Genomic DNA, 15,312 nt, shown 5'->3' with positions numbered 1-15,312 from the left:
TTCTGCTTTGAGCAGTGACTACCAAACACTTCCCTAAGCTGCCTGAAAATTAAACAATGAAAACCTCAGGAGAATACCCTTCTCTTTCTACTTTGAATTATGTTCTACATATCAACCCACATTCAAGTAGCTTATAGTCTCCAGGAGAGTAGAGCTGAGGTGGTGGTGGAGTTGAGACATTACATGCATACATGTGACTGTGACTCAGGGTAGGGCAAAAAAGGTGTTTTGCACATAATTGGCATTTAATAAATGTCTGTTAAATTCAACAAACATTTACTAAACATCCACTGTATGCCTTCAGGTACAGTTATAAAGACCAAAAGTAAAAAAACAAACAAAGAAGCAAAAAACCCTAAAACATATAAAACATACAACATAGTCCCAGCTCTAAAGGAAGTAACTGAATTGAATTGAATTGAATTGAATTGAAGCAGTCAGAGGAGAGATCCAGATAAAGAAGCATAGGAAAATCTGATGGCTTCCTACTTCGGGGCACCATGGAAATATGAGAGCTAAGCCTTGAAGGAAGAGAAAAACCGGTGGGCTTGAAACAAGGAAAATCATAAACTCAACATGTCCAAAAAGAACTGATAATCCCCGTCTCATCTCCCCCCAAATCTTCTGATTTTTCTAAATCTCTCTATATATTTCTGGTGAAAACACCATCCTTCTTGTCAATCAGCCCTTGTAGAGATCTTGGACTATTTCTTTTCCCCAACCCCTCAAATCCACCCAACACATTAAGTGTTCTATCTACCCATTTCTCTCTATTTACCATTTCATTCTTGAACCTCATTGCTTCTCACCTAGTCTATTGTGATGACCAGCCTCTACATTCTCCTCTATTCCATCTGTCCTCAATTCAGCTATCAGATTGATATTCTTGAAACAAAGGTATGATGATGCCATTTTCTCCTTGAGATGTTCCAGCAGGTCTTTTTTTATCTGTTGGATAAAATAAAAATCCTTTGACTTTTAAAGGCCTTCAAAACCTGCCTCTTGTTTATATTTCTAGAAATATTATACATTCTTCTTCTTCATGAATTCTATGGTTCTCACTGGCATACTAGTTGGAGTAGTGTTTATAACCTGGTCTCAGAGTCAGACCTAAATTCAAATCTGAACTCAGCTGTAAAACGGATATAATAATAGCACTTCATTTTGGGTTGTTTTGAGAATCAAATGAAATAATATTTGTAAAAAGCACCTATTTCAGCACCTGATGCATAGTAGGAACTATATAAATGTTTATCCTTTCTCCTCTGCTGCTTGCTGTTGCTGGAACACAGAATTCTCTTATTTCCTTTGCACAGGGAAGATCCCATACCTGGAATGTACACTCTCTTTCCATCTCAATAGTTCATTCATTGTAGATTCATTCTTTCTTGAGATAGAAAATCACATGGAGGCTGTAGTATTAGAGCGCTGACCTTGAAATCAGTTTCTTTGTTCATTTCTTTTAGTTGCATCTGACTTCATGACTCACTCCATTGAGGTTTTCTTGGCAAAGATTTTGATTTGCCATTTCCTTCTCTGGATTATTGTACTCACAAGTGTAAGATGTTCAGAATCATGATGCTAGTAAGTGTCTGAAGCTATATTTGAACTCAGATCTTCTTGACTTTTGACTTGGACTCTCTACTATAACATCTAGCTGCTCTTTGTAATCAGAACAAGGCTCTTATGTACAATTGTGCTTTTAAGGAATTTATAAGATACTCCTTGGTAGTAGAGACTTTAGATGGGACTCAGGACTGGAATTTGGCTCTGGAAGGAACAGAATATGAAAAAAGGAATCACATATGTTCTGAATGTAGGCTGTATAAGGTAGTGGGAAGTATGAAATTGAAAGTCAGAAGACTTGGGTTTACATGGAGACTATGTTGAGTTCCTTAATCTTCAATATCCTTATATAAATATTGAGGAGGTTGGATTGATGCCCTCAGCATCCAACAAGTAATTCTATGATTCTGTGAAGAAGATGGGCTTAGCTCAGGAAATTCAGAAATCTAAGAGGGCATACATGGTGGAAGGTGTTTGAGTGAGGATCAACAGGAAGAAGAGATATAGAGGTGTATCTCCACAGAATAGGTAAGTTACAGATCAGCTAGAAAGAATAAATTAGAGGAGTTAGGTACTCTGAGACATAACTGATAGAGGTGGGAATTGATATTTTTATTCTAGAGCCAATTTGGGATTATTTAAGAAAATTAATTAAATTTATTTATATTGTATTAGATTAATGATCAACACAGATCATATTAGATTAACATTAGCATCAGATTAATAATAAACATATACCCCCAAAGAAGCCAAAGACACAAAGGAAGGTCCCATTTATACAAATATATTTACAGTAGAACTTTTATGATAAAAGTTGTTGTTGTTTGTCTTTTGTTCTAAGAAAGGACCACAACATGCAAGTGAATTGGAAAGCTGTATAAGGTCACCTGCCTTACTTTCCCCTCCAGAGCCACTGGAGTCCAATGGCCAGATAGATAGAGATCAAGAGACTGGAAATGACTCTGGATGAAATGGGACACTTTGGTCTTTTTAAGCTAATTTTCCATAGGTCTCTGTTTGACTGCTGCCACACTCATTCAGTGATTAAGGCTACCTAACCTGTGACTCAGGTTGCCTGTGAGGCAAGAATCTCCTCTTTAGCTTATGGAAAAGTAGGTGTCCATTGACTATTAGCAAGAAATTGTCATATGTTAGTATTGTAGCAAATTATTGCACCATAAGACTTGACAAAAAAGAACAAGTCAAAAAATCTTGGGAGAATGTACATGAATTGCTAAAGAGTCAAAGAAATAAAAAATGAAATTATCAGAAAAAAGGACAATAATAGAAACATTAGAGGTCAGATTAATATGACAACTTGATTCTAGAGCAATGGTGTTGAACTCAGAATTGGGGCCACTAAACGATACTTAAAGATCCTTTTTAATCTCATTTTGACTTAGGTGTTTTTTTTTTTTATAAAATTGTTTATTTAATATGTTTATTTTCCCCCAATTATATGTAAAATTTTTTTTAACATGCATTTAATAAAAATTTGGATTCCAAATTCTATCCCTTCTTCTCTCCCCTCCCCTTTCATTATAAGAGTAAGCAATTTGATATGGATTATACATGTGCAAGCATGCAAACATATTTTCATATTAATGACTTTGTTTTAAAATATAATACTATTGAGACAGCTACAGGTGGTGCAGTGGGTAGAAGTTTCTGGGCATACAAATTCAAATTCAGTCTCAGATACTAAGTGATCATGGGCAAGTCACATAGCCTCTGTTTACCTTAGTTTCTTCAAATCTAAAATAGTGATAGTAACAGCACCTACTTCTCAGGGTTGTTGTAAGGATCAAATGAGATAATATTTGTAAGGTATTTGGTATAGTACCTGACACATAATAAGTACTTTATAAATACTTATTCTCTCTCCTATCTATATGTTACTGTATTTTAGTTTATTTTTTAGATATTTCTTAATGAAGTTTTAATCTGGTTCAGGCAGTAATTGGGTAGAGGAGGTTCTTCCCAGACAAATTATTCTATCATATGGCTTATCTGTCTGTCCTCTGACATGGAGAGTGAAGATATGTAGTACTGTCTTAAGTGTTCTCTCTCTCTCTCTCTCTCTCTCTCTCTCTCTCTCTCTCTCTCTCTCTTTCTCTTTCTCTCTCTCTCTCTATATATATATTCATATCTATCTATCTATGGACATTGACAAACTGGAGGATGTTCACAAAGAGGATTGTGAAAAGACTGAACGTGTCACATATTGTTGTTTGTCTTTCCTTCTCAAATAGGACCATAATGACATCAGGGAAGTGCATGAGATGCATATGCATTATATTTAAGTGAGGGAGGGTTGTGCAAGGTCACCTTCCTCACTTTCTCCTTCAGAGCCATCTGCATCCAGTGGCCAGAAATAGAGCAGGATAATTAGAGATGGCCCTAGATACAATGGGAGACTTTGACTTTTTAAAGGAAGGTCTTTTTAAAGACTTCAGTTTTACTGAGGCAATGCACAATCAAAGATTAAGGCTAGGTAAGAAATGAGGCAGAGAATGATCCTTTTATGGAGTTAGAAAAAAAAGACAATCTAGGAAGGGAAAACAGAAACAATTGCTATCAGACAAGTCACAGAAGAATTGGTTGATGGGTTTGAGTATGTTTGGCCTGAAGGAGAGAAGGATTAGCATTATCTGACCTGGAACCAGAGTACAGAATTAGAAGAATCTGTCAGAATTCAGAAAGGCAGATTTTGATTTGATAGAAGGGAAAACTTTCTAATAATTAGAGATTTCACAAAATGGACTGGATGAACTCAAGTTGAGTTCCTCTAGAGAAATTTTCAAGTGCAGGTTGGATTGATTTACAAAGTAGTTCTCTACCATGTTTAGGCTTAAATTTAAGCCACAAATGACAAGGTCTTTGTCATAGAAATCCAGATGGAATCATAAGGTACAAGAGAATTTAAATCATTTCCTCATTCTCTATTACATCACTCATACACACTGGCACGTCTCAGCAATTTGGAGCAGCTTTATTCTCTGCTAGTTTCATCAAAAGTGATGGATCCTGAGGTGAGGAATGGAGGAGCCAGTTATGTAAATCAATCAGTTCAGTAAGCCTGCAATATGTGCCTGAAATTTTAGGGTTCTTTGCTGGGGCTGGAGATTCAAAGACACAATCCTTGTCCTCAAGGAGTTTATGGTCTACTAAGGGTCATTAAACTTGTACTTGACATTGCACACAACACAAGGTGTAATGTGCCAGGAACAAAGGAGAGCTTCAGATGACATATGATGGGAAAAAGTTTAAGAGATGGAGACCACTTTCACTTGGGAAGGGGTTGGAAAGCAGGGATAAATTTATAGAGATAGCACTTGAATTCTATGGATTCTTTCAAAAGATGAATTTTAGCAAGTAAAAATGAGAGGGAATGAGTTATAAGGATAGGAGTGACCTAGCAAAAATACACAGCAGTAGGAGGGGGAAATAAAAGACCAGGGACAAAATTATCAAAATCAATAAATGAAATTAAAATGTATATATTCAGAATGAAGTGAAGTTCCTTCATGAGAAAGCTTATTGGGGAAAAATAGACCCTTTAGCTGCATCCTGAAAAATTGGAGACAAGGGAGCTCTGGTAGGCAAGGGAATGAAGGCTAGTTAGGGATGACTGTGTGTAAATCTGTTTAAACGTTGGCAAAATGGCCAGTGAACTTGTTTAATTTTGTGTAGCCTTGGTAATGTTAGTGGATTAGTGGATTCATGTGTTACCTAGCTATTTGTAGTTCATCTCCCTATAGACATTAGCTCCACGATGGCCCTGAGGATCATAGATCTATTTTTCATTCTAATTCTAATCTATTTGATCTCAATGTATATTTTCCTAAATGCTGAGCTCAGAAATCTGCAGGTTCTGGATGGATGTAGGAGATGCTGCATGGATATTGTGGTACTTAGAGACAGATATAGTGAGACTCAAAGCCAAGTCTTCTGACTCATTATTGCTTTTTCTATTAGAATAGTCCATTATTCTCTGATTCCTTACTGAGTATCCTTTGTAAGGGTGTAAAACTTGGAAAAGAGGATTAGGGAAGATGAGATACTTAACTTCAAATATACCACAGAATTACAATTTGAGAATCAAAGTGGAACTCCCAAACCACATCTGGAAGAGAATTCCCTTCAAATAGAACATAGATAGCAAAAAAATCACCCTGTCTCTGCTAAAAAGCCTGCAAAGATAGCTCCATTGCATTTTGGGGGAGTTTGAATTGTTTCAATATGTCTTCTTATCTCAAACCTAAATTTGTCCCTTGGCCTTTTTATACTTTGCTAATCATTCTATTGTCTGAAGGGGCAGAGAGAACCAGTCTGATCCTTCTATGTGGCAGCCCTACAAATATTTAAAGAGGTTCTCCTTAGGTGATCGTTATTATATAACTTATTTCCAAGGCTCTGTACTGTTCCAGTCGTCATCATCAGTAAGCTGAGGAATCTAGGTGGTTCAGTGGATAAACATTAGGGCTGGAGTCTGGGAGACCCGAGTTCATATTTAGTCTCTGACATTTACTGGCCTGGAATCTGGTCAAATGAAATAATATTTGTAAAGCACTAACAGGATATCTGGCCCATAGTAGGTGCTATATAAATGCGTTTTTCCTTTTCCATTCTAGTTGCCATGTTCAATAGGAGCTACAAGTTAATTGACATTTTTATAATGTGGACTGCAATTTGGAAAAGCTGTTAAAACTTATTCTATTTAGATCTAGAAGGCAGTAATAGGAACAATGGGGGAAATTGCAGAGGGCAGGGGCAGATGTTGGCTTCTTGTGAGGAAAAGAACTTTCTCCCAAGAGGAGCTATCCAGAAGTCTTGTCTCAGGAGATAGTGAACTCCCCAGTCCTGGAGTTCTTCAAGCAGAGACTGGATAACCATTTGGGATATGGGTGTGTTGAGCAGTGGATGAACTAGAAGACTTCTGAAGTTCCTTCCAATTATGTTTGTTAATCTATAACACTACCCTAGAATACCTTGAATTCTAGGATTAGCCTTCCTGCCTCTGGACTGCTGAATTTCTATTCCTATACCTCACTTAAGACCCACTTTTTATTATTTATTTCTGAAAAAGTTCAATTCATTCCAGAAGTTCTTTTAATGTAATTTTCATCACTTTCCACTAGAGTTGAAAAGTACCTTCTTTTCCCCTACCTTTAAGTATGGTAATTGAACATGGGAATTCAGTCTAGAAGCAGAAGCCACCGGAAAGCAGAATTGTTATTTAGCCCCTCAATGTGTTTGTATCAGGTCTTGATCTTTCTTAAAGTGGTTGGTGATGCTTTATGACTAATGAAAAACCACATAGGCAACCTATGATTAAAAAAATCTTAAGCCATTAAGGTGCTTTTGAAACATTTATGTCTTTCTGCATCCCAAGCACATTTCACAGAGTGGAGAGAATCAGTCAGACCAGTTAGAATCAGTTAGAGTCCCAACTCTGCCATTAACTCTCAATGTGACTCCAGGGAATAATAATACACTCTCCTTTACTAGGTTTCATTTTTTTCCTTTATAAAAGGAGTTTAGAAATATATATTTATTTATTTAAGATTTCCTCTCACTTCTATGTTCCCTCCTATTTTCTACATTTAGAGACATAGAATTGTTGTTCGGTTATTTTTCAGTTAAATCTAACTCTTCATGGCGCCATTTTGGAGTTTTCTTGGCAAAGATACTGAGTAGTTTGCCATTTCCTTCTCCAGCCCATTTTACTGATAAAGAAACTGAAGCAAAGATGAGTTAAGTGCTTGCCCAGGATGAAATGGCTAATAAATGTCTGATTCCAGATTTGAACTCAGGAAGATGGGTCTTCAGGCCTGGTGCTCTATCCACAGTGCCATCTAGTTGTCCTACATATTTAAAGGTCTTCAATCTCTAAAGTTCTATGCTTTATTGTCCCTTCCAGCAGTGTTGCCCCATGATTCTTTACATGGGCTTATACACCCTCCTGTACAGCTTTAGAAGGCCACCTTCTCTCCATGAAAAGTGACATGGCAAGTCCTAGGTACCCCTATCAGATGGCTTTAAGGAAGTTTGTACTAGCTTCCCATCCAAAGATTGAAGGAAGGTTTTCTCACTTTCTTCCGGAAGGAAGCAGGAATAAAAACCAGCCTTGGTGCAAGAGATCAGTCAGTAAATTGATGACTTATTTCAAGAGCTAGGACAAGAAGCTCTGGCTCTCTAGTAGACATCAGGGATGCAGGATTTCCAGGGTTTAAGCTTATGGGTTTTGAAATTTCAGAGACTGATACTAGTGAAGAAATCTCTCATTCTCCCCTTTTCTCTTCTATTTAGGGAGCAGCTCTTTTCCCCCTGAGACTCTTCCCAGCACCCTCAGGTTGGTACAATGTGGATGCATGTTTGTGTAGGAGAATTTTGTATTATCTCCATTGGGAGCTATGCTAAGGAACCCACTTTTAAACTTGAGCTATCTTTGCAGAAAAATTAAATTCAAAACTCAGAATCACTAATTTTACTTTCTACACCTGGACTTGAAATTTAACCAGTTTGATTTAACAAAAAAGGACTCCAGGCATGGAGCAGAAAGACCTAGGATGGGAGTGAGATGGATGACATATAGAGATGGAATGGTGTAGTGGGAAATCCAATGAATTGGGAATCAGAAAACCTGCATGCTATTGACAAGGCTGGGTGACTTTGGAGGAATCCTTTCACCTTCATTCACCTGTAGGTTTCATTTTTTTGCCAGCAAAAAATGTGGATGATGGCAAAGTTTCTAATTTTGAGATCCTAAGATTCATTAAGTCTTTTAGTTTTAACTTCAAAATTTCCCCCTCATTTTTGATTATTCTTTCTAAAAGCATTTCAATGCCTGCTGTGCTAAGCACTGTGTACTGGGTACAATCTAGTGCTTACAGAACTATAATTCCATGACCATGTGACTGATTCTAAGATTCTTTGACTTTAATGCAGTTATAGTTCCGTGATTCTAAATTTTTATTATTATGATTCTAAGATTTCCACCTTTATTCTAGGATCCTAGAATTCTATGACTTTTAAAATTCTATGATATTATGGTTCTGTGATCTAAGATCTTAAGATATGATGATTCCAAGATTCCTTGACTACAAAGACAAGATTTTAGAGTTCTGTGATTTTAAGGTTCTATGACTTTGTGATTCTATGACACTGTGGCTCCAAGTCTATGTTTATGTGGCTCTAAGACTCAGTGTTGTTTTAGCACTCACTCCACATTTTCCCTTCTCCATTCACAGAATATGGAAGAGATTGTGGATAATTAGTGTTTACCACTTTTGAATTTAAAGATTTTTTTTAAAGTCTTTCATTCTGTTAGTGTTGGGACACAGTTGGGACACTCAATTGTAATGTTGGGACATTTTAAGTGTGACTGCTTAAAAAGAAGAAAACTCAAGATTTGGTGACATGTGGTTTCAAGGAAGACAGAAATAGTCTGATATGGCAGGACAGTGTGATAGAAAGAACTCTGCAATCAGGAAAGCTGGGCTCCAGTAGTAGTTGATCCTATATCACCAAGTAACTGTGGTAGTCTGAAAACCCCTCTGGTTCTTTCTTTTTTTGAGAGGTTGGTTAGCCTTCTGTGATAGGCTTTTTCTTCCCTATGTCCCTTCTCTGGAAGCTCCATTTTTGGAAACTTCCATGTCCCTTTCCCCCCTGCTATTGGGAGTCTCTTTGCCTGGGACATCAAGGGTGGGAAAACAATCAGAGAAATATGAGCATTATCTCAACCCTTCCTATAAAACACATGAGAAAGCATCATGCTGCAGTGGAAAGAGCAATAGAAGGACTTGGGGGTTGAATCCTGTCTCTGCTACAAATTCTATATTCAGCAAGTCTTAAGTTCTCTGGACTGATTTGTTTCCTCATTATAAAATCAGCTCTTCCAGCTCTGAATATAGGATTCTATGATCTTGTCCCTAGAACATCTGGTTCTTGCTATGTCTCTGAGCTGCCCTAGCATGAGGGACAACCCAATACCCACAGCACATTAGACAGAGTGATGAAAATTTAGTATAACCTGAGTACTGGATCCACATGGATGCTCATTCTCCTTTCTTTCTAGATGAGTTGAGTTGAAACTTTCCATAAGTGTTTTCCTCCCCCAGTAGAGCATGAGCTCCTTAAGAATAGGGATTTTTATTTTTTAGGACTTGGAATAATACCTTGAATGTAGTAATCTTCATTCCTATATTCCTTTTCTTGCCTTAGCGTCAAGAACATTTTACATACCTTCCCTCATTATCTAAAGTTGCGATATATCTAGTCTCTCTGGAAATCTCATTGTATCCTTGTCCTACAGAGAAATGTGATCCTGATGGTTCCTTGTTCCATCTTCCTTTTCCTTCTTCTCATATCCCCTTTCTCATCACCCAGTGATTCAAGTTAGGTACCTTCTTTGTGTGAGATAAAATGTGTTCACAATGAAGCTTTATTGCTTATAGCATCATTGACTCAGACTGTCTAGTCTGTGGTAGTCTCTAAGACCTCTCAAAATCAAGTGAAATTGTGTGGGGATAATAAAATTGGATTCCTTCCTCAGAACCTTGGGTTTTTATAAACTGGATATAATGTTATTTACAGTGTCTACCCTTAGAGGGCTGTGAGGATCTTAAGAATTATAAGATTTTAAGGAAATCAGATATCTACTGCTGCCTATTTCAGGAATACCCTATAGAATATCCTTGATTAATGGTCTTCTACTTGGAGACTTCCTGGATTGGAAATTTACCATGAAGCAGTCCATTTCATTTTTAATTGCTTTAATCAATAAATCAAGAAACATTTATTACACATTTGGTATGTACAAGATCTTCTGCTCATCCACTAAGAAAATACAATTTATGGGTCTGTTGCTTGTGAAGGTTAAATAGCACAATTGCTAATTATCAGAGAATTTTTATTTATATCAAGCCAGAATCTTCTTTATTGTTGATGTCTATCCATTATTTCTAGTTCTGACCCCTGGGGTCAAGCAGAACATGGCAACCCTTCAGATATTTGGAGAGAATTATCATCTTTTCATCTCCTGTCTTCTATTCTCTAAAAATCTATAAAATGAGATAATGTCTGCAAAACCCTTTTTGTAACCATAGAAGTATGACACGAGTATAAACTATCACCATTATTATTAATATTACATGGAGTTTTAGTATTAAATCTCTCAACAGCATTTGACAGTGTTGAAGCCCTCTCCTCCTGGATAGTCTCTCCTCTCTGGGTCTGCATGCTATTCCTTCCTCTTGGTTCTTCCTCTATCTGATTCTTCAGATTCTTTTGCTTAATCATCATCCATGTCACTATGTTTCAAGGCTCTTTTTTTCCCTGGGATCTTTCTTTTCTGTCTATATTTTTCTTTGGCGACTATATCAGCTCCTTTGGATTTAATGATTATTTTTGTTGATGATCAGTTTAGTCCCACACACAGAAAATGTGTTGGATGTTTTGAACCAGATGTCCTGTAAGCATAACAAATTCAACATGTCAAAAACAGAACACACTTTTTCCTCCCAAAATGCTTAATGTGGAGCCCACCCTCATTCTTCTAGTCCCTCTCCTTTAGTGTCATCCTTAACTCCTCGCTCTAATTTCCTCTCCACCCCCAATATCCAGTCATCTGCGAAATCATCTTGTTTCTCCCTCCACAGCATCCCTTGCATGTGTCTCTTTCTTTTCACTTACACAGCCCAACATCCTCATTAAGGACCTTATCACTTCTCACCTGAACTACTCTAATAGGCTTCTAATTGGTTTTCATGCTTCATGTAACTCCCCATTCCAACCCAACCTCCACACAACCTCCACAGGTATGGCCACATCACCTCCCCTACTCAGCGAACTCCAGTGGCTCACTATTTTGTATAATCTCCTTCAATCACTCTGTGGTCCAAAATGAACTTCATGCTGTTCCTCACACATGACACTCCATCTGCTGTCCCCGTGCCTGTGAATTACTATCTCCTAAATGTAGAAAATACTCGACCCTTGGCTGCGTTTTGGAGTCAAGGCTCAAGCTTGTGTGAAAGGACTTTTTTGATTCCATCACAACTGCCATCTGGTGCCTCCCCCTCCAAAGGTTCCTTTTATGGATTTATTGTGTATATATAGCTATACATGTATATGCATATTAACACTTATATGTTTATATAAACCTATAAGGTATACTCACATATGGATGACAAATTAAACATAGACATATATACATATAAGAAATATATTCATACTTGTAAGCACCATATTTATAATTACATATACTTATAAATATTGATGATATATATATATACTTATAAATATTGATGACATATATTGATGATATGGGTATAGTCATATTTTCTTCATGTATAAAATTTAAAAAAATTGACTTCTAGCTCTAAAATATTGCTCCTGAGGTTCCTGTTTTGAATCCCAAGTAGTGACGAGGTAGGGAAGCTAAATAAGCCCACTCAGAAATCCCATAGGTAATAAGATCACCTAAGGGCTAGTAGCTCAAGCAAACTGCCACATATGAGTGGGTAAAAATTGAACACAAGAAAAACAAATGGGCATTTTAGTATTCTGTGGATTTCCTTTTCATTTTGTCAAGTGATAATGGATACCAATACAATGGATATCATTAATCACATTATAAATGCAGCTATGTGATGACCAATTTAGTGCTTAGATTCAATTTAATATAATCAGCTCTCAGATCATAAATAGCTTCTTTTTTATTGAACAATATAGGGAGACAGGGATGAGGAGCATTCCCACCTGGTAAAGTGGGAAAGGGAATCCTATACTTCTTTCACATTCAGTATGGTTTGAAACAGTCTCACCCAGTAGTCAGGAGACCTGAGCTTTTACATTTTAACTTAATATTGACTTTATTTGCATTGGAACCATGGCAACCAATTCCCATCTCTAGGCTTCATTCAGTGTCCTTGTCTATAAAATGAGGGGCTTGGAGTAGATCTCTAAAGCAACCTTGAGCTCCAGCATCTGATTCTATTTGATTCAACTTTCTATTTTCCAAAGTGTTTTTTAGTTCTAACATTCTATGTCTTCCTTTTCTTACAACCCTTCTAGCTCTGACATTTTCAGTATAATATCTTGTACAACAAACTCTGATTCATTCTTTGTATTTTTTAATCTCTAATCATTAGCATAGTGTCTAGTACATAGTAGGTAGTTTATAATTGCTTGATTTGTTTTGTTTGTTCTAGTTTGAAAATCCTCTGAGTATTAAAGTCTGGCTTCAGGTCTTGAATGTCTGGAATTGGGTTTGCACTGGCTGAAAAAAGAGAGAGAAAGCTAGTGTGTGAGTGATGAAGATTGCTCATCTCTTACAATGCTCTTGGCAGGAGGGAAGAATCTTATTAGACAGTCATCTGTATGTAAGCTGAGGAACTATGGGGTTCTTGGGGAGATTAGGAATGCAAAATCAATCAGAAGAGAAGCCTGAGGCTTGCTCTTCTGTCTTCCCAATTTGCTAATCCCATTAGAAAGCGGCTGTTTGGAAATAACAAGATGTCCTTTCTTCCAGCACTTTTTTTTTCTTTCTTTTTTTTTTTTTTTTTTTTACTGTGAATTTCAGTGAATTTTTAATGCATGAAAATATTTATTTGCCTTTGGGGGTGTAATGGGCCTGGACTCCTCCAAAGACAAAATTAGTGTGGTGTAGTCAGGGAGACATCAAACGGGAGCCCAATGGTGGGCACAGTGCTTTGTTCACTGCTTAATGAATGCTTGTTGAATTGAATTAATAACAAAAATTACCACAGCTCCTATTTCTATTCTGCTTTACCATTTAAAAAACACTTTCCTCCCAACAGCCCAGTGAAGTGGGTAATGCATGCATAATTATCTATCCTTGTTTTAAGGAGGCACAGATAAGGGGAGTGAATTGAATCAGACCCTCACTTCTAGTCTTAACTCTACCATTAATTTGCTGTGTGATATTGGAAATTATTTTATGTGGCTAGAGTGGAGAGGGGAAATTCACTTGTCCAAGAGTCATATCATTTAAGGATAAGGTAGTTAGATCTATGAATGTTTAGTCTGGTACAGAGTAAATTTAGGAAGGAATGATAAGGGTCTGTAAAAACTGGAAGGACTGTTATGTTGAAAAGAGACTTGTTTGATTTGGCCTTGGAATGTATAAGTAGGAATAAAACAGAAAAGTTATAGAAGGCTGGTTTTAGCTTGAAGAAGAAAAAAACTTCCTAACAATTAGATCTGTCCAGCCGTAAAATGAGTTTCTTGTAGGTATTGAGTTCCCCATCATTGCCAATTTGTAAGGAAAGGCTGAATGATTTTTTTTCAAGGGCATTGGATAAAATCAGGAAATCTAGCTTTAAGCCCTAGCTCTAACAATTACTAGTTGTGAGACATGTCCCTTGACCATCAGCTTCTTCATCTATAAAATGAGAATGATAGTGATACTTGAACTATTTGCTTTGTGGGAAATTGTTTTGCAAAATTTAATATATTGTATCATTGTTTTTTGAAGTAATTTAGCAAGGATTTATGCTTCAGGTATTTGTTATTCTAGGCTGTGGTGTCAAATGCAAAAACAGGGGCTATTAAACCATATATAAACATCCCTGAAGAACCTATATTGACTTAGAAAACCACATATTAACATGTTCTATTGTTCTATGTTCTATTGCATTTTTATTTATTTTCTTAAATGTTTTTCAATTATCTTAATCAGGTTGTCTCAGCAGTAAAAGTATTGCAGGGACATATTTCACATGTGGAGAATCTCTGAAAGGTCCTTATAGATTTGAGATTCTAAGATTATATGAACCCCATTCATTAAGTGCTTACTGTGTGTCAGGCACTTGCTAGGTGCTGGTGATACAAATTCAAAAGCAAAACATTCTCTATCCTTAAAGAGCTTATGATGTAGCCTGGTGAAATAGATTCAAAATAGATAATTTTGGGAGGAAGGAACTAGCAGGAAATGATTCACACAGAGCAGTGGTTCTCAAACTTTTGTTCTCGGTATCTTTAGTCTCTTAAAATTACTGAAGATCTGTCCAAAGAGTTTTTGTTTATATGGGTTATATTGATAGATATTTACTTTATTAGAAATGAAAATTAATTTTGAATTTGTAGACTCTTTGAAAGGGTTTCAGAGACTTCCAGGATTCTCTGGAGCACCCTTTGAGAACCACTGACGTAGAGGGTGGTTCCTGACATGATAGTTGAATGAAACTAGAGTTTCTAAGAGGCTGAGGTTAGGAGGAAGTACATTCCAGGCAAGGGATATTAGTACAAAGCCATAGGGATGAGTGATGGAATTCCATGTGGGAAGAACTGTAAGAAAGCCAGTTTGGCTCTGCATTCATTTCTAGGAGTCAAGCACAGATTGCCTGCAAATACATAACAGCAAACTATACTTATCTCTTTTTTTTTTTTTTTTTTTTTTTGAAATAAGAGAAATGTCCTAGATCCCTTGTAATGAATGAATACAAGAATCTTCCTAGTAAACATGAGGAGGGAATGGGGACCGATCAATAGGAAGATTTTGATTTTATGAAGTGATTTTATGATCAATAGGCCCTACAAGGAGGGAGAACATAAATAAAAAATAAAAAGAAAGGAGAGATGAGTATCACAAAATCATAAAATCTCCAAATTGGAAGGGACTTTCTCGGCTGTCCAGATCAACCTATACTCAAACTAGCTGCTTTAGGAATCCCTAGTACAACCAATTCAAGAAAAGGAACAAGCAATGGTGAATACTGG

General features: G+C 36.7%; 1 protein-coding gene across 2 annotated transcripts in view; it reads left to right on the top strand.

The window, feature by feature from the left end:
* The window catches only part of DOK7 (docking protein 7), a 119,746-nt gene that overhangs the window by 91,118 nt on the left and 13,316 nt on the right, over positions 1 to 15,312 (top strand). The window contains exon 8 of one of the 2 annotated variants that reach the window (XM_031943772.1): positions 7,879 to 7,921. The exons of the other annotated variant lie outside the window; for it this stretch is intronic. Coding sequence (XP_031799632.1) covers positions 7,879 to 7,921 — 43 coding nt within the window. The remainder of the gene's footprint in view (positions 1 to 7,878; positions 7,922 to 15,312) is intronic. 2 annotated transcript variants of the gene reach the window in all.

This window comes from Sarcophilus harrisii, chromosome 6, assembly GCF_902635505.1.
Source record: "Sarcophilus harrisii chromosome 6, mSarHar1.11, whole genome shotgun sequence".
Classification (NCBI taxonomy): domain Eukaryota; kingdom Metazoa; phylum Chordata; class Mammalia; order Dasyuromorphia; family Dasyuridae; genus Sarcophilus; species Sarcophilus harrisii.
The sequence above is the reverse complement of the archived record's forward strand: the minus strand, read 5'-3'. Positions and strand labels throughout refer to the sequence as shown.